The sequence below is a fragment of the Sinocyclocheilus grahami genome, unplaced genomic scaffold (assembly GCF_001515645.1).
Source record: "Sinocyclocheilus grahami isolate Dianchi unplaced genomic scaffold, SAMN03320097.WGS_v1.1 scaffold214.1, whole genome shotgun sequence".
In the NCBI taxonomy this organism is placed as follows: Eukaryota; Metazoa; Chordata; class Actinopteri; order Cypriniformes; family Cyprinidae; genus Sinocyclocheilus; species Sinocyclocheilus grahami.
Window position 1 is genome coordinate 253,230 of NW_015505393.1, and position 27,771 is coordinate 281,000.

At 37.2% G+C, this 27,771-nt stretch overlaps 1 protein-coding gene across 2 annotated transcripts in view; it reads left to right on the top strand.

Moving 5' to 3' along the window:
• Window positions 1–25,534, top strand: part of LOC107596061 (zinc finger protein GLI2-like) — a 91,663-nt gene extending 66,129 nt beyond the window's left edge. The window contains exons 4-14 of one of the 2 annotated variants that reach the window (XM_016286668.1): window positions 558–760; window positions 2,917–3,096; window positions 11,149–11,350; window positions 11,451–11,649; window positions 14,177–14,287; window positions 15,894–16,022; window positions 18,752–18,901; window positions 20,453–20,617; window positions 20,718–20,999; window positions 21,831–22,167; window positions 22,270–25,534. In XM_016286668.1, the coding sequence (XP_016142154.1) occupies window positions 558–760; window positions 2,917–3,096; window positions 11,149–11,350; window positions 11,451–11,649; window positions 14,177–14,287; window positions 15,894–16,022; window positions 18,752–18,901; window positions 20,453–20,617; window positions 20,718–20,999; window positions 21,831–22,167; window positions 22,270–24,416 (4,105 nt within the window). In that variant the 3' untranslated portion in view covers window positions 24,417–25,534. The remainder of the gene's footprint in view (window positions 1–557; window positions 761–2,916; window positions 3,097–11,148; window positions 11,351–11,450; window positions 11,650–14,176; window positions 14,288–15,893; window positions 16,023–18,751; window positions 18,902–20,452; window positions 20,618–20,717; window positions 21,000–21,830; window positions 22,168–22,269) is intronic. The other variant, XM_016286669.1, reaches the window with a different exon arrangement.
• The last annotated feature ends 2,237 nt before the right edge of the window (window positions 25,535–27,771 follow it).

Below are 27,771 nucleotides of genomic sequence, written 5' to 3' on the forward strand. Positions count from 1 at the left end.
AAAATGAGACAAAAATAAGTTTTTAAGTGTTTGATTTAACTAAGTTTTTGATCCATTTGAATTCTTTGTTTCACTTAAATATGAAATATTTCTTAATGAAACTGGGGGTAAAAAAAATCTAGGGTGAAGTTTGATTGTATCAATCACAAATGGATTGAATTGTGAAAAGTGGGTGTTACAAACCAGAAAGGAGCCAGACGACTGCAGGGGACATGGGCTGAAAAATTAAAAGGCATTTGTGGCATCATCTAAAAAGGAAACTCGATGAATCGTGCACCATAAAATCAAGATTATGCATTGAGGAAGTAAATGGTCATTTTTGATTTCCTGGTGACTATAATAATGAGTTCTGAGCTTGTTTTAAGTGAAATAATTAAGGTCTGTCTTTGATACAGTGAAGAAGATTATCATGACATTAAGTATTTTTACGTGGCCTTAAGACATGGATTTACACAGAGGGTCCCTAATTACGCTACACTTAAGCACTTAAACTATGTGGCAGCCTGTCTTTGTGTAAGGAACTAATTGAGGTCTTCTTTCTCTTTGTCTTTTGCTAGACCACATGGATTAGCTGGCAGTCCAATTATCTCTGATATCTCGCTCATCCGACTATCGCCTCACGCTGGAGCTACTGGAGAGTCACCCTTCAACCCACCTCACCCGTATGTCAACCCACACATGGAGCACTACCTGCGATCAGTCCACAGCAGCCCCACACTCTCCATGATCTCCGCAGCACGAGGACTGAGCCCTCCTGACGGTGAGTCTCATATTGTTCCCCATGTACCAGGATGCACTACCGTTCGTTAAGAATTTTTTTCTAAAAGAAAGTAATGCTTATATTTTGCTAGGTCACATCAAAAGTGACAGTACAGAACTATAATGTTAAAAAAGATTTCTATTTCTGTTCTTTTCAAAGAGTCCTGAAAAATCATACCACGATTTCCACATAAATAGTAAGCAGCATTGCAGCTTTGCGGATTTCTGCATTGATAATAATAAGAAATGTTTCTTGAGCACCAAATCAGTCTGGATTAATGGCTGCTGAAAATTAATTTTTTTTATTCTTTGCTATTACAGGAATACATTACATTTTAAAATATATGAAAATAATAATAATAAAAGTTCTTTTAAACTGTAATAATATTTCACAAACATTCCTCGCTAATCCTATTCAAAACTAGATTTTTTTTGTTGTCCTGTACCCATTTTGTCCACACATTATACAATCAACTAATTTCATGACAGAGCGTCAGTTATGCAGAAGTCAATCATGTTCTCATGTTCAACAGAAGGCCCATAAAGAATTATTGATTAAGATTGGTGGAGATGTCCCCAGCCCCAGTGCAGTCTTCTGACTGCTGATCTGCCTTCATCACTCCACCGCCTCAGGGCTTTTTCAGCTCCGGCCTCTGCCGCACCCCTCCTCACTTCGATTCTGAGCCCCTCTAGGGACGCAGTTATACGATCCGGCGAGCGTGGAGAAAATAAACGGCCTTGTTCTGCCATGAATCCAGCACAAACACACGCCTGTTCTATTTTAACCTCGCTGGGGCCTAATTGTTCCTGATAGAGCTGTTATGGTATGAATGGCCAAGCAGGCAAGAATGAGGTAGAACCCCCCCAACCCCCGCCCCCCCAAATCCTGAGTGTCCCATAACTTAAGCAGCAAGGACTGAACTGCTGTTATGTCTATGTCGTAGGCGAGTGTTACGGAAATGACATAGGAGGCACTAATGGTTATCTGACCTAGGCAGAAAGAAAAATAAATATATCCATGGTATTTATTACCTTTGACACCTTTAGTCTGGGGTTTACTAGGTGCTGATGTTAACAAATTTACTTAAGATTAGGCAAGGAGCTTAGGGGGAAGGAGAGAGTTGAGTAAGCTGCACCACTTTTTACTTGTAGATGCAGTGCAAGATGTCTGCTATAAACTATACAATATACCTATATCTAGGTAATCACATTTTTTTAAAGACTTTCATTTTTGTTCAGCAAGGTCAAAAAAATTGATCAAAAGTGACTGTAAAAAAATTGTAATTGTTACTAAACATATTGATTTCAAGTAATGTTGATCTCTTTCTATTTGTCGAAGAATCCTGAAAAAAATGATCACAGTTTTTACAAAAATATTAAGCAGCACAATGTTTTTTGACCTCCAAATAAGCATGTTAGAATCTCTTCTGAAGGCTCATGGCTGGTGCAATTTCAGCTTTGCCATCACAGGAATAAATAACATTTAAATTATGTATTCAAATAGAAAATAGTTATTTTAAATTGTAATAGTATTTCATAATGTTTTTTCTGTCTTTTACTGTATGTGTAGAGACTTTGCTCATTACATTAACTTTGCTCAAAACATAATCGGCAGTGTATATACAGTACTTTTGGAATTGGGGAAAATGTAAATGATTTAAAAAAAATAAATGAAAAAGAAGTCATATTAATGTTCATATTTTAGTATTAAAATTTAATATTTTGTGCTTTCAGTGTTGTGAAACAGTTTTCAACATTACACAGCATTTATAATAATGTTTCCTATTTGAAAGTGACGCTTACTGTCAATATTAATTCAGTTACTGACACAACTTGGCTCGCAAGATGCTTCATTGAATAATTCATGGCGAATATTTAGCTAGATAATTTAAAGTTTTATTCATTTGAATTTTTATTGTTAAAAATGTGATAACCTTTTTTATGCTAAAAACAGTTGAAGCATCAAAAAATTCTATCAATTTTCTCATGTACTGTACATCTCTCAGTCATAAGCAGCTGAATAACATGTCAAAATACTCTATATGGCCATGCGATTAAATATTTTTGCAGGGGACGGTACATCCAACCCCACCCTCCGCTTCCCATATGTGTGTGTGTGACTGCTGAAATACTAAACTCTTCTCTTCTCTGTCTTAGCAGTGACCCACGAACACCTGAAGGAGCGGAGCTTGTTTGGCCTGCCCCCTCCCCCACCAGGGGCCAACCCTTCAGAGTACTATCACCTCATCACCAGTCACCGCAGCCCTTATGGAGACCTGCTCATGCAGACGGGGGCCGCGGCTGCTCATCTTCCTGACTACATGAGCCCAGTGGACAGTGAGTTACACACTCTGAGTGCAGCACTAACCAACGGAATACATCCATACTGTCACCTTAAAGGTCAAATGTGTGAGATTTTTTGTTTGTGTGCTAAAATGCTTTCTTCTGACCCAGTTTAATGTGAAGAGATGGCTATAAGTAAGCCACAAGACTGATGTGACAAAATATACATTTTCGACAATAATGTCAAATCTAATCTATATTAGCCACAAACTTTGATATTAAGAAAACTTTTGTGGCAGATTTTATCTGGTGAGGAGGCATCAGTTGACACTAATTTAACTCTAGATTTATGCTAGGCTTATGCTTATATCTATTATAGCAACCCTCGAGAAAGCAAGATGTACTTGAATTGTGACCGGAGACATTTCGAAATGCAGAATGACACAAAATTTAATTAGCATAGCCAGAATCGCTTATGTTCACATGACTTATTGTTCATATGGGAGCATGCAGTTAATACTGTAAATTATATTCTTTGTAATATTTAAAAAAATCAAAATAAGATGAATTGCAATTTCAGTTTTGTAATTTGCCAACAAAAAAAAAAAAGTAATTTGGCTCGAGAAAATTTAATTTTATGAGTCAATGGCTCCCATAGGGCTCAGTTTTTTCTTAATTCGGACCCCTGCTTCTCCAAGATTGTAAACACTGTGGCTTTGTGGTGATTTCAAAATATTGCTCTGTTGGTTTGAGTGGGCCAACATGTCAACTTCTAGCTCAACCAATGGTGTTCTGAGCAGGAATCCTTGCTTGTTTTTTGAGCAGAAGCAGACAAGGGGAGTGTATGGAAAATAATCTTTAATTTTGCAGTTCTGTGTAGTAGCACCTAAACTTTAGACTTCATCTTCTTAAAAAAAAAAAACTTAAAAGGACCCAAAGTAGACACAGCCAGTACCTGTGTTATTCCATTATATACTATTATATACTATAATAGTATATACTGGATATACTATTATAGTTTTTGTTAATATTTCAATATATTTTCAGTTTTCACTTTAATATTAGTTATAGTAATTTTTGGAAAAAAAAATGTTCACCTTGGAAACTAGCTAAAATAAAAAATGAAATAGCTGAAACTGTTTTATTTCCAGTAACAATAATGTTTTTTTAAATGGTTTTACATTTTCTTTTGTTTAACAATAATAACCCTGGCCACTACAAGTAGCTAACTAATTTTCTACACTCTGTAAAAACAATTGTGTAAAATTTGTATTAAAAAAAAAAAAGTTTAAAAGCTTTCCACATCAAAGAAAAAGTCTTTCAATCTTCACCTGTGTATAAAACGTGACACACATGGAAAGCGCCTGTAAACATGAGCCATCTCAACAATTTATGAGGCATTTCTGTTACGGCCTCTAATTCAGATTGGACTGCAGGTGTGATGTGTTATTATAAGTAACATCCAACGTCCCTCCAACCTCACCTTAAAAGGGAAATACAATGTTTAGAGGGAGACTTTTTTTTTTTTTTGCCATGGCTGTAATGCCAGGTCTTTCATGTCAGTTCTTTGTTTTCAAGGATGTGTTATGGCAGTTATGTACCCCCTTCTGCTTCTTTGTAATGTGATCCAATTAGTCATGTAATGGACGTGTGTATGTTCTTGATCTTGTAAGGTCCTGATTACAACAGGTGTAATAATGTAGCATTGTTAAAACATGCCCAGAGGGTCGCTATTGCATGTCGTTGCGTAATCTATAGGGGTAAACTAGGGGCCTGCAGGTTGCAGGTCTCATGGTGCCAAGCTGGTTTTCGGCTCTCATCCAGAGTTTCGAGGAGAAATACAGTGTTGTGAATGGGTAACACTGTGAGAGAGGATGAAGGGGAAGTCAGTGTAGGGTGTCTGCTCAGGAAACTTGCGATTGTAAATAATCAAGCTGGCATGCACTCTTGCTTTGATCCAGTCCAGCCACCCACAGTAACTCTTAGTGCCACAAATCCACACACCCTCTCAAATCGCATGTCCCAATTATTTCCAATCACTAATTAAACATGAACTTCTGCATTTTTATGACCATAATGAGTCGGTCATGAGAGTTTCTGCATTTCTGACCACTAACGCTGGCCGCCGCGGAGCTGACTGCCCACAGTTTGTGTAGCGAGACTTGTTAGCTTAACAGCGCAGGGCTTTCTCCTTCCCAGCTCGAGTCTTTGGCCTTCTCCTCCATCTAGCTTGATGTGGTCTCACTCTGGGCACTCAGGTGTTCACAGCTCTCCACACCAACCCACAGACACAGGGCTTTCATTGATGGCCGTTGTCAGCTCATGGTGTGGTGGCATAAAGCAAGCCCTTCAGTAGAGCGGAGTCCTGATAAATATGCATTGCAGAGCTTAGCGTTTGTCTTGGAATGGTGTGGCGATAAAATTTGTATGCGTATTGAAAAATCAATTTATGTTTGAATAAATTCAGCAGACCCACCACAAGAGTCAGTGTACAGCATGCACAAAGTGGCCCTCTTGTTTTTTCCCTTCATGATTCCCATTTGCCCATTAGCTGACTTGGAGAGAGAAGGTTCAGTGTTTTCCTGTAAATGGTGATCGTTGTTGTAAAAAAAAAAAAAAAAAGATGTGCACATGGAAAATCTGTCCGGCTTGTCATTAGAACCAACATGTGCAGTACTGTAAATTTATTTGGACATTCGGCAGTTTTACACGCACTACTGGGTCAAACTGAGACTGCGGTCATGCAACATTGAATAGGTTGTTACAGTCTTCACTGTACGACAAAATAAGCATTCTGACATTTCATACAGCTGTTAACCTCACGGTTTCTACAAACTCCACTTTGCATAAAAGCCACATATAAGACCTCATTATATATATATATATATATATATATACACACACACTATATATATATATATATATATATATATATATATATATATATATATATATAAAATTTATAAATAAAAACATTATTTTTTACAAATAGCTTTAATAGGAATATTTAATTTAGTTTTTTTCTTTGTTATTTTAATAAAGAATTTCTACATTAAATTTGTATTTTATTTATCTACATTTACTTTATATTTACTTATTTTTTAACAAACAATTTGAAATACATATATATAATGACGTGAATACTGACATTTTTCACTCTTGCAGTAGCTCACATGCACAGACTTTGGTGCTGATAGCAGTAATTAAAACAAATCTCTTGTCATTAAATATGCTTAGTATGTAACTCCACATCAGTCATCCATGACTATAAAGGTAAGAGTAAACTCTTAAGAAGTAAGAATGATGGATCATCACCTCGTTTTGAATTTAAACCTAAAAAGCTTTGAATACATGTAGCTCACTCCTGCGGATCACTGCTTCTCCTGCCAGCGATGTGAAAGCCATTTGCCCTAACAGGCCCCAAAATAACAAATAGCGGCAAACAATGAAAGGAGTCGGATTCGGCGTCGGCTATGAGTGTACGTCTTGCTGAAACGGTCCATTGCTGTGCCAAGTGCATGTGCATGCCAATGTCGTGCACTTAACATGTTAATTATGGTCTCTGCCTGACAGGGCGACACGCCGATTGAAAGCACAGTCGCCACTAAAAACAACACAGCCGCATTTCCCCATCACACCCAGACGGGTTTTTACTCAATGGGCACGTTCCTTAGGCACTCTTTGTGTGCTTTAAGGGAATCTGCTGCGCATGCAATGTTATGAGAAGTCTCACTCAATGCTTCTCAATGGGTGAGATGGTAAATGCTGACCTTACGCCCTCTGGATGGATGAACACGTGAATAAATAAATCACCACAGCCTCCGGCTCACAGCCAGACTCTGCCTGATACCCAAAACAGCAGGATAATAGGTTGAACAGACCTCTGTTTCAATTCAGCTCTGCTTCTGCTCTCTGTGTTGAAGTGAAGAGGTCTGCAGCGTCTAATTGAGTTGCTTACACAGGAATGCTTTAAGATTATGAATGGAAAGAGAAGGAAAACAAATGCTGAAATCATTTGTGTGGCATAGCCAGCGGGGAACAGTTTAAGGTCCCGTGATAAAAGCAAACGTCTGCTGTCCGACTACAGGCAGGACTGTTTGGGAGCGGAGGTTTTTTGGTGTAAAGGGAGGGAGTCTTGTCACCACTGTAGCTCAGTCCAACATACTCACACATACACAACAGATGCTAACACAAGGCACTGCTGTTTCTCTCTCATTGTGATTGCCTGGTGCTTGAAGTACACATATATTATTTATTTATTTATTCAAATTAAATTGTAATATAGACTGCTATTCAAAAATTTGAGGTTAGTGGAATTGTTTTTAGGAATTGATACTTTTATTCAGTGACAATTAAGTGACAACAAAGATTTTTACTTTTTTATAAAATATTTCTTTTATGAATGAATGCTTTTCTTTGGAATTTTCTTGCTGAAAATTCAGCTTTGTCATCACAGGAATAAATTACATTTTAAAATATATTTAAACAGAAAACAGTTGTTTTAAACTGTAATCATATTTAACAATATTACTGCTCAGCCCTGGTGAGCATAAGAAACTTCTTTTAAAAACATGAAAAATATCTTACCAACCCCAAACTGTTGAACTGTAGTATAGTGCATAATTGATTGATTTACTGCATAATTTGTTTTATACTTTTATTTAGGTATTTATTTATTATTATTAGTTGCAGTTTATTATTTACATGATAGACTTTTTATTGATCCCCATAAGGAAATTAAAGAACAGAAAGATCATAGGAATAACACCTTCCAAATAAATTTTTTTCTGGCATCCCAATAAAAACATCAGAGCAGATGCCTAATATAATTGCCTCTTTTGTAAACATGCAGAAAACGGCTGTAATTATAAAGCCATATATCAGGCCAGATCCTCAATTAGAAGCACCTCCTCCTACCCACCATTCCCTGTCCCACAGGGTCGACAGAACTGCCTGAGCCAGCCTCTGCCACCACCTCACAGCACTGCACATCTGGTTTAGCGCTCTCCCAGGAACCTGGGCACCCCTAAATTAGAGACACTGCCTATAAAAACAGACCATTGCAGAGTGTGTGGGACTCGGCAGCTGAGGGCAGGCCAGACACTGCTACCCCCTGCTGTTCTCTTTACTCTGTGGGCAGTGGTCCCATCAACGTGGCAGTCACACAGCAAACTGTACGTGTTCTTTGACAGAATCTATTAGGGTTTTTAGATAGATTTTTTGGTATCGAGATACATTCTTTGTTTTTGTTTTTAGAACAACTAAATGAAAAACAAATGTCAAGTTTCTAGTCATCCTGTGGTTTGCTGTTAGACCCCAGGCTTGCAAACTATTGCTGTTCCTTTCCAACCAAAGCCAACCTCCCATTCTTAAAAACACTAAATAAAACTTGACCTTTATTTAGTAGTCTTAGTAGTCTAAAATGGCCAGTTTTCTCAAATGTTATGCTTGCTTACTTCACTGTTTATTTTATCAAGGAAGCTTGTTTCTGACATGGAATAAAAAAAATATATAAAAAAGTAATTGTGACTTTTTATCTCGCAATTCTGAGTTTAATATCTCACAATTCATACTTTTTTCTTGCAATTCTGATAGAAAAGTCATATAGATAATAAATAAAAAATGGCAAGATATTGCAAGAATTGCAAGATATAAACACAAATCTGAGAAAAAAATCGGAATATTGATTTGTATGAATTCAGAATTGCGAGATATAAACTCGTTCTAAAAGTAAAGTAAGAAAAAGGTCTGAATTGCCAGATATAAACTCAAAATTGTGAGATGTAAACTCAGAATTGCAAGAAAGTCAGAATGTTTTTGAGTTTATATCTCACAGTTCTGAGGTTTTTCCTCAGAATTGCGAGTTTATATCTAACAATTCTGAGTTTATATCTTTCAGTACTGACATTTATTTTTTTCTCAGAATTATGTGAAACAAAAGAATTGTTAGATCTATACTCAGAATTGTGATTTTTTCCCCCCCTTTTTTTTTATTCCGTGGCAAAAACTGGCTTCCATAAAAAGGTGATGTATGTTATTTTTTGGTTGTTAAAATACTTTCTTCTCCCAGTTTAATATGCAGAGACATCTATAAGTAACCTATTTGAAGGCTAATTATTGTGAAAGTGTACATACTTCTGGTTCGTTCAACACAAGTTACGTGCGTTGCTTTATGGAATACATTATTCCATGTAGTAATCTCTGTTGTATACTGTTCATGCTCATTTTGACAATTGTAGTTGGTGTTTTGGATATCTCACACATACAGGAAACTTCCATACTGTATAGGAAACCTACTATATACTTAAACAGTAGTGTGTAGTATATATACTATATATACTTGATCAAGAGAAGTATGGTAACATGCTAATTTGAACATATCCAGTCATTATTATGTTTTAATTCCGTTTGATGTAGTGGTGCAGAAATGACATGTTTCATCTTTAAATGAAGCACTGAATGTACATACAGGCTTTTGGATCAAATTTCAAAATCTCGTTCTTTTATATTTAGCATAACAACCTATAATAGTCACTGGTTGCAGTGTAGATTAACATGATTAACGAATGGCAGGGGAGTAATTAATTGGTTGGAGGTTGTAGATTTGTGAGAGTTTGACAGGCGTCTGTTTGAAATGTCAGTGGAGGGTTTTTTGTGAGGTGCTTGTGTTTGTGTCTAGTTTAATGGACCCATTACATGTTTCCTGTTGTAGCACCTTTGCTGATGCCCCCCTGGAGGGCAAAAAGCCTCCTTGCCCGACTGCTGTTCTCTGTCCTCTTACACCAGGCCTAATGCACAGCACCTGTTTACCACAGTGCATGGCACATGTTCATGGAAACATTGCCTTTGAATCGACTCTTGAAAGGCATAAGTCAAATTGTACAGTTTATACATTTTTCTTTGGGGGGAAGTTTAATAATATTTCCCTTCAAAATGTTAGTCAAGATTTCTCCCTCCAAAAAGTCATAATGTGGTATATTTGGGGAGGTCATTTTGTAATTTTCCACCCTTTTTCACCCCTAAAATTATCATATGTGAATGTAGTTATTGCTGTGATCATTTGCAACTTAATTTCAATAAATTATATATGTATAATAAACATCTGCATAGAACATTGAACTCTTCACTTTTAGTTCATGTGGTTGTGAATATAATCTACTGTTAAAAGTTTGAGGTCAGTAAGATTTTTTGTTTGTTTGTTTTGAAAGCAATTAAAACTTTAATTCAGCAAGGATGCATTCGATTTATCAAAAGTGACAGGAAAGAACATTTAAAAAGTTTTCTATTCTTCTATTTCAAATACAGTAAGTGCTGATCTTTTGAACTTTCTATTCATCAAACATTCTATTCATCCTGAAAACATTGCATCAGAGTTTACACAAAAATGTTAAGTGGCACAACTGTTTCCAACATTGGTAATTCTAAAAAAATGTTTCTTAAGCACCAAATCAACATATTAGAATGATTTCTGAAGGATCATGTGATACAGAGGCCTGGAACAACAGCTGCTGGAAATTAAACTTTGATATATATATATATATATATATATATATATATATATAAAATGTTATTTTAAATTGTAATGATATTTCACAATATTACTGTTTTTGCTGTATTTTTGATCAAATGAATGCAGGCTTGGTGAACAAAAACATTACAAATCTTTTTTTTTAAATGGTACTGTAAACAAATCTATCCTTTTTTTTTTGAATACACAGATATGCATTTCATTGCCAAGTAAGCTTTTCTAAGTAGTCGTAAAAAAAAAATTAAAATCTGAATTGTTATTCTTGGGTCCTTAATAAACCTTTAAAAAATGTGTGGAGATAATTATCAGAAGAAAGACATTCCTAAAGTAAGTACAGCATTCCACACATTATTTGCTTACTTATTAGCCTTATTTTACTCTCAGATCAATGTTGTTAAGCAGCTTCTGTTTGGCATGCTGCAGAACAACCCATTGGGTGAGATTAGTATGATTAGGCTGATAAATTATTCATAGTGAGTTGTATGCTAGCCAGCATAGGAGTGATGCTGGAGATAAGGAGAATTGAATTGCCAATCTCTTTTAAGGTTGTGAGTGAAAAAAGTGTCTTTTCTCTTCAGTGTCCCGTTTCCCCAGTCCCAGACTGACGCCGAGGTTGAGCAGGAAGCGAGCGCTGTCCATCTCTCCAGTCTCGGATGCCAGCATCGACCTGCAGACCATGATCCGCACCTCGCCCAATTCTCTGGTGGCCTACATCAATAACTCCCGCTCCAGCTCGGCTGCCAGCAGCTCTTACGGCCACCTCTCCGTCGGGGCCATCAGGTACAGGAATGGCCATTTTCTCCCATCTGTGTTGATTTTCTTTGTAAATGTTTTTGCAGGTTGCCCATTGTTTGTGACCTTTTCCCTTTTCATGTCTCAGTCCCTCCTTCACGTTCCCACATCCTATCACACCAGTTGCATACCACCAGCTGCTGTCCCAGCAGAGAGGTCTAAATGCGTTTGGACACACTCCCCCTCTCCTACACCCTTCTCCTTCCCTCAACACCAGGCAGACGCTGATGGCAGCAGCTGCTCTGACCAACAACAACAGCGCCGACACCAACACAGAGTCCAGCCAGGTGATTTTACAGAGATTTATGATTTCTAGACATGTTTTATAAATGCTTCTATACATTAACATCTAGACTGAAGGTTCCTAAGGTATTGAGATACCTGGAGATTTTATAATATAGTTTATAATTTAAGTAAAAAAATGTATTATAAGTTTGTTTGGTTGTTTTAAAGAAATTAATATTTTTATTTAGCAAGGATGTATTAAATTGATTACAAGTGGCAGTAATCATGAAAATAAATTGAATACATGCATATTTTTTCAAAACAATATTAAGCAGCACAACTGTAATAATTAATAAGTTTCTTGAGCACCAAATCAACATATTAGAATGATTTTGAAGGATCATGTGACACTGAAGACTGGAATAAAATTCAATTTTACAATCACAGGAATTTTAAACATTTTAAAATATATTAACATAAAAAACAGCTATTTCAAATGTTAATAATATTTCACAATATGACTGTTTTGACTGTATTTTTTATCAAATAAATGCAGCCTTGGTGAGCATAAGAAACATCTTTCAAAAACATTTAAAAAACGTACCATCCAGGTATTGTAAAATGTTTAAGGATACATGAATAATAATAATTCTTGCTGATACAGATAGACTGATAGTTATTTTCATGTTATGGCCAATAATTAATAACTGCCATTATAATTTTATACTAGTTTTTCCAAATAAATTAAAAATGAAACTATTAAACTAACAACAAAAATGAAACGCTACAAGTGCATTTAGGCATCACAATATTATAATGTTGCTGCATGAAAAAATTGATATTCATTCTGAGATTTGCTAAAGATTTAATTGTTTTTACAGAATAAGTGTTAAAGGGATAGTTCACCCAAAAATTGATAGACTGATAGTTATTTTCATGTTATGGCCAATAATTAATAACTGCCATTATAATTTTATACTAGTTTTTCCAAATAAATTAAAAATGAAACACTATTAAACTAACAACAAAAATGAAACGCTACAAGTGCATTTAGGCATCACAATATTATAATGTTGCTGCATGAAAAAAATTGATATTCATTCTGAGATTTGCTAAAGATTTAATTGTTTTTACAGAATAAGTGTTAAAGGGATAGTTCACCCAAAAATGAAAATTAGCCCATCGTTTACTCACCCTCAAGCCATCCTAGGTGTATATGACTTCCTTCTTTCAGATGAATCCAATCGGAGTTATATTAAAAATGTACTTTGATCTTCCAAGCTGTTTAATGGCAGTCAGCGGATGTTGCATGCATCAGTCCAAAAGAAGTGAAATAAAGTGCATGCATCCATAATATAAAGTGCCTCACACGGCTCCGGGGGGAATCGATGAGTTTTTGTAAGAAACATATCCATATTCAAAACGTAATAATCACTTTAATCTAGCTTGCTCTAACAGTTGTACACTGGAAGCAGCTCCAGGAGGATGACCGTTGTTTTGTTTTGATCTCTCCCCTGCGCTTCCGCGTACGTCACTTCTGAGTGGCGCAAAGCTGACCTCATACGTCATCTGCCCGGAGCTACTTTCGTGAACAACTGTGAGCGCAAGCTAGATTAAATTGATTGTTATGTTTTAAATATGGATATTTTTCTTAAAAAAATGCATCGATTCGCAACAGGAGGCCTTTGTTCACCCCCCGGAGCCGTGTGAGGCACTTTTTATTATGGATTGATGTGCTTTATTTCACTTCTTTTGGACTGATGCACTTCAACACCCGCTGACTGCCATTAAACAGCTTGGAAGATCAAAGACAATTTTTAATATAGCTCCGTCTGAAAGAAGGAAGTCATATACACCAAGGATGCCTTGAGGGTGAGTAATTCATGGGATAATTTTCATTTTTGGGTGAACTAACCCTTTAAAAGGTGGCAAAGATGAATAGCATGGCTATGGTGGTCCAACAGCACTAACCAATCTGAACGGATCTTTTCATTCATCCCCATTTTTCTGCAGCTCCGCTTCTATAGAAGTCTATGTAATGCTCATCGACCAAGAGCTGCTGTCACTCCCATGTAAACAGTGTGGCCATCCAGAATATAAACTTCCTCTGACCTACTCTCAGTCGGTCCAAAGTTTTCAAAGTTTTCATTCTGGCTTTATTGCTGATCTCCAAAACACATAAACGCACTATAGTTATGAGAAACACATTTCCCACACTTTTGAGCAAACCATGTCGAGGTTATTGAGTTATAAAAAACAGGGGCCTCTCCCATACTGTAGTGCTTGGGAGGAAAGGCACCACTTTAACAGAGAGCTTGCTTGTTCAGAGAGACTGTCTGTTGAATTATGAATCCATCTGAGGATCAAAGTCTGTAGCTGCTCTCTGGGTGTAATAATTTCTTCCTTTTCATATTTCCACCTGACAGATGCTCATAGTGCAGTCTAAACTGTTTAGTCTCTGCGGCAAGTTGCTTTGTGAAATATGGCATCTGGAGCATGGTGCCTTTTTAGGCGTGAAATCACCACTCATGCCAGCAGCCAAACCGTCGACATGGTGGCTCCAATGTCTCTTCCCTTGTTCTCTTGCAGAATGCTGGTGGAGACCCGGCTGTCAGCAGCACGGTCAACCCTATGATCTTCAAGAGGTCAAAGGTGAAGACTGAAGCAGATGGACCCCACCCAATCTCACCTGGATGTCAGGTTTGTGGAATCTTATCCACTTTCACTTTAGGTCACATTAAGGTTTTTAAGCTTCAAAATGGACTCAAAAGCACCATTAAAGTGTTATAGAAATGGTCTATACAATTTTTACTCTATACCTCTAGTCATTTGAAACCATGCAATAGCTATGTTTGACAAACAAACCTAAATTTAAGTTGTTGTTCACTGAAAATCTACATGGCACATTCATTAGAAAAGTAGCAATGTATGTCTCATGAACAAATTGTTCTTTTGTCAAATGTTTTTTTCAATAAATTGATTCACTTAACAAAAATGGTCCTTTACTGCAGTTTTGGACGTTCAATCAGATGACATTGCATTTCTGATCAGTGTTGTTATTGTTTGATATATAAAAATTTGATTTTGTTATCTGTAATAAAGCTGAAAAAATTTAATAAAATGTAAAAATAAATAAATAAAATATTAAAAAATAAACTTAAATAAAAGTTAATTGGCAACTAACCAAGATAGATTAGTAATTAAAATAAAGCTAAATAGAAATAGTTGTATATACATATACTGTATATATATATATATATATATATATATATATATACTGAAAATATAACAATAAAAGCTGAGGCAAATGTTAATAAATGCTAAAATTGTATAAAAATAATACTAAAATAACAGAAGTCAGAGTTATGAGGTGGGCATCTGTCATAACTTCATAAAGCCCCAGACCACTTTATATACAGTATATCTGTTCATCTCTTATTTCCTGTTTTAAGTCTCTCTTTGCCCAATTCTTTGCTCATTTCCAGTTCTGTGACAGTGCATTGGTAAGATACATGAGGAGAGGAGCAGGATGGACCTTTTTCAAAACCCTTCATATTTGAGGTTGATTTTTTTACACTTGGAATGAAAGAAACCAAACTCAGAATGGTTTCAAAGAAACTATTATCAGTTGTTGCTTCAGTGCTATTAACAACACAGCACTCACTGGTAAACATACCCTTGACTTTGACTGGATATCACACAAATTAGCATGTGAAAGGTGACTATATTACATGTGGCCGTGAAGAATTCCATTCTCTCGCCACATTAGAGAGGTTTTGAACCATTTAAATTTTAAGTTCATTAGACCTCAAAAGCATTCTTTACATTCCCAGACCTTAAGCGAAATGAGGGTTGCAATATTGTGTTGGAAATCGACCTGACCGCCAACAATAGTTCCCATCTGATTCTCAATAACTCAAGACCAGAATCAGCTCCCATAAGAAATATAAAACACTAATAAAATATCTTTAATATCTAATAGTTTCCCCTAAACCACAGTGAGATTAAATGGTTCCTTAGGAGCCCTGTTTCTCAGATGATATAATGTGTCTCTTCTAGAGTGTCAAACAAGTATATCTCAGACTGAGTGTGACTCAAACATTTCTCATCAAGTGATTGGCGCTACACTATCCATTTCCATTTCCATTTTATAGTGCTATGCTCTTACTATATATCAGCTAAATTTAACTCCATTCAGTCTCACAAGCTAACAAGCAACCACTGAGCAATAAAATATTCTTTTGACTGACAAGTACGACTTATTAAGATTTGCAAGTAAAGTTTACCTGTGCTTTTTCCTCTACAGGATCACATGGAGTTGCGAGAGGAACTTGATAAAGATGAATGCAAGCAAGAGCCTGAGGCCGTGTATGAGACCAACTGCCACTGGGAAGGATGTTCCAAAGAGTTCGACACCCAGGACCAGCTAGTTCATGTTAGTCACCATTTGGTTTCTTTTGATTTCTTTTGAAATGTCTTCTAACTCTAAGAGCTGTTAACTTTCATAACACAAGGGCTCTTTTTCAAAACCCTGCAAGCTGCCTTTGCTGTCTCCTGCCTATATAGATAGCATTCTAATAGACATGGAACATCAATAATGTCTCTACATTCACTACTGTTCAAAAGTTTGGGGTCAGTAAGATGCAAAGATACATACAAGTACCTAGAAACCATATAGTTACATTTGTACCATGGTATTGAGGTGCTATGTGTGTGGTTTTAGCTGTGGTTATCACGATCTAAATGTAAGCTACTATGGAAGACCAATGGTTAATTTAACAAAACTTAAACAGTCCGAATAATTACATTTCACCATATAAAAATGAGGCTACAATTTTTACAAATGTTACTGTTTTTAATAATGAACACAAATTTACATCTGCATCCTTACTCAAGCTGTCGACTCAAGCTAGTGTCAAATGTGCATTTCTAAGAGACAAAAAGATGTAATATTATGAATATTGCAGCCTGCACTGCAAACTGTGCTGAAGGTACACATCATCAAAGTCAGGCAGCACAAACCTGTTTCATGATTTGAAACAATATCACTCATTAGAACATGCAGAAACTAAGAAATACATTTTTCTATTAAGACATTCATTTTGTTAAGGACAAATGACTTGAAAAATGTAAAGAATTCAGCAACGTGAAATGTTTGTCATGTTCTGACCATTAAAAGTCATTTAAAACCAAAATGAATGGTCTGGTTTCTACAACTTTCACTTAGGAGCAAAAATCTGCCTTTAAACTTGAAAGAAATAAAGATTTGAAATTGATCATGATAATTATCGATATCGACTGATATGAAAAATGTTATTGGTCATATAGCCCAGATCCTTTTTTTAAAATGTCATTTATTTATGCAATGGCAAACCTGAATTTTCCAGTCTTCAATGTCACATGATCCTTTAGAAATCATTCTAATATGCTGATTTGGTGCTCAAGAAACATTTTGGAAATATTTTTGCTGCTTTATATTTTTTAGAAAGTTTGATAGAAGAGCCTTTGTGTTGGGTGTGTGCATGTGATGCCCTAAAATGCTGTCTAGCTAGGCAGCTCACTAGGTTTTGCAACAGCTATTGTCTTGAAATAGTCATTATGACTAAACGGAAACAAACACCAATTGCAAACAGCTTCCCTGGCTTTTTAAAGCTGAAACAACTGTAAATAATTAGAAACACGTTGCACGTTGGACAAGTTTCTCATCGTCAGGTTTAGCCAGACTTGTAATTGATCCTTTCCTGTCACTGACACGTGTAGGGTTAATGAGCATGTTGATACCCGCAGAGGTGCCGAATGTGTTCATTTGTGCACATATACTCTCATATGTATGGCTTCTGCCCCTGTGCACCCTCTGACCTTTTTTACCTTCCCTGAGGCCATGCAGTAAATCCGTCGTCATGCCAGCAGCTCTGGAGTGGCCCTCTCCACCTCTGACACCTCAGCCACTCTGCTGGGCGTTATTAACAATCTGTGAGCCACAATGTGACAGAGACACTTGGGCCCAGAGTCAGACTCACTGCCCTGACAGGAACACACCAAGCCAGTCTGGCTCCTCATGAGACCTAAACCTGGAGCTCGGGAATCCTTTGGGGTTATGGATCAGTGAAATTGGGCTCCTGCCATTCTCCAATTCCAGAACAAGCCCAAACCAGTCTAAGCTGAGTCTAGCATGTGTTTTATGTTCTAAAACCCACACTAGACTAAAATTGAAGGCACATACAAACATACGGTCTTAAGTAGTTGCAAGTGAATTGTTGGTGGGGATTACAAGATTGTTGTCCGTCATTAGTCAGATTTCTGAGAAACCTGATGAAGTGGTTTTGGAAAGCGAGGCTGAGTGTAAGGTGTAATTACAGCCAGAGAAGACAAGATAAAGGAATCAGAAGGGGAAACAAAGGGATGTTCAGAAACTAGACCAACACCGAGAGCCTGGACTTCCTCCCTACACACCCTTTTTAGTCCTAAGGCTACAGTCTGTGCTCTCTGCTTGCAAATTATATACCCCGAGAAACAAAATGATGGCATGGTGTTTGATATTATTTTATGAGTTCTTCCCTGAAGAACTTCATTCAGGGTTATTTTAGGTGCTGTAGAGTAGTACAAAGCAAGTACCTTTCATGGTACACATAATCCAGTTATTTATTATGTTATTTTGTATAATATTATATGTATATTTACACACCATTCAAAAGTTTGGGGTCAGGAATATAAAAAAAAAATCATTTTATTTCAAATAAATGCTATGCTTTTGAACTTTTTAATCAAGGATATTGATATTGATATTAAATATTAAGCAGCACAGTTGTTTTTAACATTGATAATCTTGAGCACCAAATCAGCATATCAGAATGAAGTCTGAAGATCATGTGACACTGAAGGCTCGAGTAATGGCTGCTGAAAATTCAGCTTTGCAATTACAGAAATACATTTAATTTTAAAATATACTAAAATAGAAAAAAGTAATTTTAAATTGCAATAACAACTGTTTTTACTGTATTCTTGATCAAATAAATGCAGCCTTAGTGAGCATTTCTCAAAAAAAATGTTTTTAAATATGACCAAAACTTTATTACAAAAACAGTATTGGCTTGCATGATGGGTGAAAAATTAAGGAATTATGACAGTTGTGGCTTTCACATTGTCACTTTTCTCTACTTGCAGCATATCAATAATGACCACATCCATGGGGAGAAGAAGGAGTTTGTGTGTCGATGGAAGGAGTGCTCACGAGAACAAAAGCCTTTCAAGGCCCAGTACATGCTTGTGGTCCACATGCGACGACACACTGGGGAGAAGCCCCATAAGTGCACAGTAAGTGATGCACCACTGCTCATCAGGCCCTCATTTCATTCTTAAATTACCTCACCCCTCCTTATTTAAAAAACCTACACTGTCTTTATCTTTAATTGCAAGAATAAGCACAACTATTTCTGGACCCACAAGTAGAGCAAGCTACTGCTTTACAGAAATAGGCTTGTTTCTTATTTCAACAGAACACCTGATTTTAAACAGGACACATCTCTGCTACATTTACTCTCCTTAAACATCATGAAGGCACGCTGATCTGCTGTCTTAAGTTTTCAGCCTCAACGTCAATTTTAGTGGCTAGAGATCCTATTAAAAAGTTAACTTCTGAGCATGCTGATTGGCAGGATGGAGACATAATTAAAGTCTGAGGAGAGGAATGCGCCGTGGGTCTTTATTAAATTTTAGTGACATTTCCATACACCTTCAGTAATCTCATAAAACATGTCAAGAACACGTTTTGGTTATATTTCACCCCTAATTTAAAGGAAAGATACAAAATTATATTTTACTTTAAAGACAATGGAGCCTTTTTTGGATTACTAAGATTTCTGGCAATATTTTAATGAGAATAATGCATAGTTTACACGCACAACACACACACACAACCACAATAAAAAATACTTTTGCTTATATGGCAAAATTTTTCCTGGACAAGTTTTTCGAGAGAATTTCCCTTAAATATATATATTTCTTTTTTTTATTTTTACAGCTTTGAAAATCTTGTTTGTTCAAACCATGACATCAATTATTAAGATCCATCTTCTGTGTTATAGAATCCTGTGCTTTCATATTCATAATAGTTTAGCCTCTGCATGAATAATTGCCCATTAGTGTAAAAAGAGATCACATTAGATAAGTACAAAATGTGCTTATTAAAGTCACAGGTGCCTCTTCTTGTATTGTATAGATCTTGTATATATATATATATATATATATATATATATATATATATATATATATATATATATATATATATATACAAGATCTATACAATACAAGAAGAGGCACCTGTGACTTTAATAAGCACATTTTGTACTTATCTAATGTGATCTCTTTTTACACTAATGGGCAATTATTCATGCAGAGGCTAAACTATTATGAATATGAAAGCACAGGATTCTATAACACAGAAGATGGATCTTAATAATTGATGTCATGGTTTGAACAAACAAGATTTTCAAAGCTGTAAAAATAAAAAAAAGAAATATATATATTTAAGGGAAATTCTCTCGAAAAACTTGTCCAGGAAAAATTTTGCCATATAAGCAAAAGTATTTTTTATTGTGGTTGTGTGTGTGTGTTGTGCGTGTAAACTATGCATTATTCTCATTAAAATATTGCCAGAAATCTTAGTAATCCAAAAAAGGCTCCATTGTCTTTAAAGTAAAATATAATTTTGTATCTTTCCTTTAAATTAGGGGTGAAATATAACCAAAACGTGTTCTTGACATGTTTTATGAGATTTCTCTCAGAAAGTTGTTTGATTTTAGGTTCAGATTGATGATGGCTGATGTAATGGCTTGCTTTTCTCTTTCTCTCACTCTCTCTGTCAAGTTTGAAGGTTGCTCGAAGGCTTACTCTCGACTGGAAAACCTCAAAACTCACTTGAGGTCCCACACAGGGGAGAAACCTTATGTATGTGAGCATGAGGGTTGTAACAAGGCGTTTTCCAATGCTTCTGACCGAGCCAAGCACCAGAACCGCACGCACTCGAATGAGGTTCGAGCTTTGTTTTTTTCCATCTCAAGACTATGACTGAGAGATTTGATTTAAGTCAGATTTGATTACCCTCTGAAAGCTATCTGTCACTCCTTTGCAGAAACCATATGTGTGTAAGATCCCAGGTTGTACAAAACGCTATACCGACCCTAGTTCTCTCAGGAAACATGTGAAGACCGTTCATGGTCCAGACGCACATGTCACTAAGAAGCAGCGTGGTGATGCACCACCTAAACCTCACCCTCCTAAAGGGAATGGAGAAAATGAGGCACACGCAAAGCATGCAAGGGGAAGAACAGACGGGTCAGGGGAAGCCAACAGCACCATCCGAGGAGTGGAGGATTGCCAGCATGTCAAATCTATCAAGACGGAAAACACAGTGGTAAGAATAGTCTGTTCTGTTCTTAATAAATTACAACATCACTGATGAGATGTTCTGTCACAGATTTGGACTAAAAGCAGTTTTACACAGTGTACGGTAACCACAAGTTCACAGGTTTGTTTGGGAGAGAGGCAGCACTAGTTAATGAAAAACAAAAGTTTTTTTTTTGTTACTCTGGTATGTCACTGAACAATCAAAGGTGATTTTTATCACAACTAATAAATTAAGCTTTTATGTGGTTAAAAAACCAACATGGAAGAGAAAAATGTTGCTGGACCATACTTATACTGTTAAAGATGGTGTCTGACCTATTTTATGGAGGAATAAATGCCATTACTACTTATTTTTGTTGACTTATTTTAGATATTAGCGTTTTGCATGTAAGATATACAGTATTTACAGTAATCACCTCATGCAGAGATACAGCATGTTCAGATCTTGCTGTTTATCATGTACTGTGTGAAATGCTCTTAATGCAGAGTTCAAACTAATGTACTAACCATTGCCTCATCTAATACACTAACCCTTTCCTTTCCTCTTAACTAACTTGCTTCTCTTTGAAAATAATGGACAGACTGTACTGAGGTGAGCACTGCAGCAATGTCTTTTTATGCATGGCAATATCAGTTATTTTTCAAAAACCCAACTTCAGTTATGTTTGGTATAGTTGTGCTGTCCAAATCTTTAATAAAAAATCAACTGAGTTTACTACAGACTTACAGTAGAACAATTCCAATATAGCACAATTTCTTTAATTCCACAAACTTTACTGAGATTCTGTGCCAAAAATGTCAGTGGAACTGACCTTTGCTCATTACTGTTTCTTTGTAGATGTATCAGTCCAGCCCTGGTGGTCAGTCATCATGTAGCAGTGAGCCATCGCCACTTGGCAGTGCCACCAACAATGACAGTGGAGTAGAGATGGCTATGCACAGTGGAGGCAGTTTGGGGGACCTGAGTGCTTTAGATGACATGCCTGTAGTAGATTCTACTGGTTCTCCAGGTACTTCTGCAGGAGTGGGTCTCCAGCTGCGTAAAATCAGGGGAGGACTACTAAATCTTGAGAACATCAAGAAGGAAAAACTAAAAACTGTAAGAGACCCCTGCTCCTGGACGAATGCATCACCTCAAGTCCGAAATACCAAGCTGCCTCCAATACCTTCTATTGGTGAGTACTGCAGCCAAAAAATTTTGCTTTATTTATTACTTTGTTCCCACATTGTGTTCCCATGCATTTTGAGAACATTACTCTCATTACTCTGTTCTTCAGACTCACTGCTGGAGACTCCAAATATGGGCAGTCAGATGCCTGGACCTCTGACCCAACGTTTAGGAGACTTGTCTTCGTATGAGATGACAATGCTAAATCAGCTGCAAGAGCGTAGAGACAGCTCTACGAGCACAATGAGCTCAGCATACACGCTAAGTCGTCGGTCCTCTGGTATTTCACCCTGCTACTCCAGTCGTCGCTCTAGCGAAGCTTCACAATTTGGTGTCCGTAACAACAACGTCAGTTCAGCAGACTCCTATGACCCCATCTCCACAGATCTGTCACGCCGTTCCAGCGAAGCTAGCCAATGTGGTGGTGCAGGTGGACTCACAAGTTTACTAAGTCTCACGCCGGCTCAACACTACCGTCTCAAAGCAAAATACGCTGCAGCCACAGGGGGTGCACCACCAACACCTCTGCCCAACATGGATCGCATGAGTCTTAGAACTAGAATGGCCCTGTACAATGACTCGCAAGAAAGTTCGGCACATTTGCACCATTCCCAAAGTGTAGTCAACTCAAGACGCTGCAGTGACACTGGCTATGGCGCCCCTGGCATGATGCCTCATGAAGTTCCGGCTAATCTTCCACGACGAGCAAGCGATCCTGTTCGTCGTACAACTATCGACCTGCTCTCCTTGCCGAGGGTTCAGCGATTCAACAGCATCAGCAACATGACCCTATCACGTCTGCCTGCGATAGATCTACGTACTTTCAACTTGCAGAGCAACACCTGGTCTGATGGCAGCTTGCATCGTCATCCCTTCAGCCAGAGGCCACCTAGTATTTCAGAGAATGTTTTAATGGAGAATATGGCCACTGATGGAAGTGATCAGCAAGAAGAGGATTTGGTGCTACCAGATGACATGGTACAGTACCTCAAGTCCCAGAATGGTAGCTCAAATCAGGACCCAGGGATTTCTGTCAATGGTGGTCATGCACTAGACTTACATGGTAATATGACCTCCCAACAACAACAGCAATTCTATGGGCAGCGGCGAATGGGCATGGCAAGCAACAACGGAAGTCACGTAGAGTCTGTTTGCTCAGATCCAGAGCAAATGGCCAATCCGCAAGGCATGAACAAGAACAACATGCCTGTACAATGGAATGAGGTCAGTTCTGGTTCTGTGGATGCAACTGCAAGGCTTCCAAAGCAGCAACAACTCCGAGGGAACTTGACAGTGGTTCAGCAGAAACAGAACTTTGGTTCTTACCAAGGCTTTAGCACTAATCAACAGATTGTACCAATGAGCCAGAATCTGGCTAGCCTGCAACAGGAATATCCACAGAGGGTCACCCAAAGGATGAATTCTGTACTGCAGTATCGGCAGTCTGTTACCAATCCATGTCAGAATCTCGGCGAGCAAGTAAACCCTCAATCGGGATATCGGCAGGACCTCAATTACAACTCCAATCAATGCCTAACATGCAGTGGCATGGGTCCACCCAATGGGAGAGCAGTGCAAAACCAGGAGGTGCAGAATTACAGATCCAACTTTTCACATACAAATAACGTCAACCAGCAAATTTACATCCCCCTTACTCAGACAGCCGTTCAAAATGCAGGCAGAGGACTGATACAGCCCAGACCTCCGTCCGAGCCCAAACCTTTAAATAGACAACACTCAGGTTCAGGTATGATTCAGCAAAATGGTTGCTCCCTGTCCAACGTCAACTCCTCAGAAGCTAGACCAAAGAGACCAGGTGACTTCGGTCCGCACAGCAATGGGAATGGCACTATGTACTATTCAGGAGAGATCCATATGTTGGACAGTAGCGTGGGTTATGGTTCTCCCATGTCTCCATGGACAAACCAAGCCCCTGTTGCTTCAGTGTCTACAATGGCATCTCCTGGGGTTAACCAGGTCACCAGCACGGTGGACTCCACTCAAACCCTCGAGCACACTCAAATAGACTTTGATGCCATTTTGGATGATGGAGACCATTCGAGCCTAATGTCTGGCACATTAAGTCCAGGCCTTCTGCGGAGTCTTTCGCAGAATTCCTCACGACTCACCACCCCGCGTAACTCCGTTACTCTAGCCTCAATACCGGCAGGTATTGGCAACATGGCCATTGGTGACATGAGCTCAATGTTAACAGCCCTTGCAGAGGAAAGCAAATTCTTAAACATGATGGCTTAAGAATTAAAAAAATGATTCGGCAATCAGGGGTTGCTTTTTATGTTCTTTTAATGTAAAGACCTTGAACAATAAAATGACAGAATAAAATGAACTGTTTAGGAACACTAATTTGTGCTCTAAGGGGAGAAAAACATGTGTATGCATTTTTCTTTCATGAGCAAAGGCACTGAAATACAGTTTTTGCTGCAGTTAAACTTGCAGCATTTCAGGTGAACACAGTCAATTACATGATCAGACATTTGCTAACACAGCTGTTGTATGCAACTAGGCTGGCAAAGACCTCAAGATAACATGTTTCACAAAGCCATATGTTCGATGTAAGTTTGTTTGTTAATGCATATTAGTGTACATCAGGGTAATGGTTATTGGGCTTGTACAAGTCTGATTTTCCCTTTCTCAACAGTGCACTGAAATTCACTAAGTGCCTCACGTAAAAGAACATAAGTACGTTTTTTAAACTCATATAATGCTATGTTATCTGGTATGTAGCTATGCTAATAGAGTTATTGATATTTTTATTGCATTTTGCTCTGTTTTGTTTATAGTTATTGCATATCCTTCATGCTTTAAATTATGTGTAATGCATATTAACTGCACAAGCTTGTTCAGTGTGCACAGTGCTCTGATGTACCCCCTTGTCACTTCTATGGGGTATTATGAAAAACTGGTGGAAAATAAATTCCTGCTCAATTCCTCAAAGATAGTCAATTTCATCTATATTGACGGATTCCCTTGAAGCACGCTCCAGGAGTTACATATCTCTTTTGTTGCATCTGATCTGGCTGTGTGATGATGAAGGACAGCATTACGTCTCTGAGCTTCAGTCTGTGGAGGTCTGTCAAACCGTGCGTCCTTTGAGATGTCTTTAAAGGAATATTCACGTACTCTGTGTGCTCTCAGCGGAGATTGCATCCCAATTAACAGGTTCATCACCCTCTTGAGCTTGTGATAAACCACAGGCGCATACTGAAATGACTTCTGCCTTTGATTTAGTACCGTTACAAGAAATTTCCACCAAGGACAAAGTGATTCTGAAGATCTGAACTCTTGGAGTTGGTTGGTATTTTGTGATGCCATTTGAAAAACTCAACATATGTATAGCTTTTGTACATTTTCAATACAGCATCTTCATTTCTGTTTTAAAACTGGGTTTGTTTTGTCTCTTATTCTTCTGCTTCTTGTGGCGAAGGTATTGTTACAGAAACACTGTAGCACACCCTTTTGAATTTAAGAAATAAGAGTGGAAAAAAGTGCATATTCATTAAAATGCAGTAGAAAAAAGTATTAAATATCAGCATGAGCTTATCATAATACAGCAAGATTTTTGTTAATTTATTTAACAGGTTTAAAAAATGTTGTAGATAAAACAGGTAATGTGTATTATAAGAGGTCAATGCACTCAGTTAACTGCCTTAATTGTGTGTTATTTGTATTATATGTTGAAAACAGTTATGCTGCTTAATATTTTTTAGAAAAAAATTTTTTTTCAGGGTTCTTCAAAATTCAAATAAACAACATTATTTGAAAGAAATCTGTTGTAACAATGTAAAAGTCTAATAATAAGTCTATTAATTTCTTTAAAAATATATATTGCTAACCCCAGACTTTGAATGGCAATGTTTGTGCACTAAAATGTCCAGTAGAGGGGTACACCCTTCCAAAAGAAGGGCAGTTACCAAATAAGGGTCAACTCAACATCTTTGGAAGTCCCAAGGACATTGTGCAACAGTCCCATCTTAGGAAGACATCAAACAGCTGAGAAAAGATCAGTTGTCTGGTCAAGGGGCTTAATGTTTAGGCCAAGCACCAAATATAGGCCATTTAAGGGCCAAAGTTTAAAATTTAGTCTAGGAATATCTTAGCCTCTAGCTTTTGCTGTTAAACAGCACCTGCAACCAGCCTCTATGATTTCAAAATATATCATGTATCATCATATATGCATATATCTCTGCATCATCTTTTCCACCAAAGGCTTCCAGTGTTATTTCAGTGTATTAAAAAAGTGTGCCTCAATTTGACCTCTGACCCTCAGAAGCAGATCATCACATTCAATTACATCACTTTACTACAGCTTCTCCTCTGTACTTTTTTTTTTGAGTCAGTTAAGACTTTCCATCAAAAAGTAACACAGGCTTCGAGATCAAAAAGCTCTGACCGGGTCAGGGTTTGGGGCGCAAGTGCACCCTCCTCTCCTTACCCAGCAATGCTTTGGGTTATGAGAGGCTTTTGGCTTAAAAGACATACATGCATGCATGAATGGTGACATTGTGGCTGTAGTGTGAGCTGAACAATGAGAGCCCTCACTTTGATCTGTGAATTTAAGCACAGAGCACTGCACCAGACAAGTGAATCTGTTGTCTATTTTAGGCCTGCTAATAAACATAAATTCTGTTAAAGTACTTTTTAATTTAGTATTCAACTCTGTCATAATGTCAGTGAAGCATCTCTTCAGTAAAATGAAATGCATTTAAGATAAAGAGTACTAGCGTGGAGAACCAAACAACCCTTATCAAAAAGAAGTGTACTTCAAGTTTATTTTATTAAGTATACTTAAGTAAAGTACAAGTATATTTGTAAGTATACTTTATCTACTAAGTATACAAATATCAGTGTACTAGTAGTATACTTGTAAGTGTACTATTTCAATACTCCTTGGGACTAAATTGGCCCACTTTCTAGTATATAAACGTAAACTTTGAGTGCACAGCTAGTTTACATATATGTTTTTAATTTGTACTGCAACTATACTAAAAGTGAACTTATAGGTATACTGATACTTTACTAATTAAATACTTGTAGCATTTTTAGTACACTTTGAAGTATAATCTCAGTAAACTACTAGTTTAGTAGTTTTAAACGGCAAGTATACTCTTTTTTCTTTAAGTGAATTTTACATCATACTTTAAGTATACTAATATGTCCCTATTTAGGTATTAATTTGTATATATTTTGTTATATGAATATCTGAACATAAAAATAATCAAAAGAAAGAACAGGGTATCTACTTGTAAACAAAAAATGTTTATTCTAGCTTCATGCATTCTTTTTTTATAAACACTTGAATGTGGGTAAGTTTCATAAATAAAAAAAATAAATAAACATTTTGAACAAAAAGATGAAAAAGACTGAATTGGATTCAGAATGATAATCAAAACGTAGATGGAGTCGATCAACACCCCAAAGCTTGACAGTCATTACCTCTTCATGGGTCGACATTTTATTCCATAAGGTTACACAGTTTTGATGCTGTTTGATGTCTGATGATCATGTTAGATTACATGTGGAAGCATCTGTTGTTTTCGGTTTCTTCTTCGCTTGTGTTTTGGAAATTCTGTACAAAAAATGTGTAATAGCG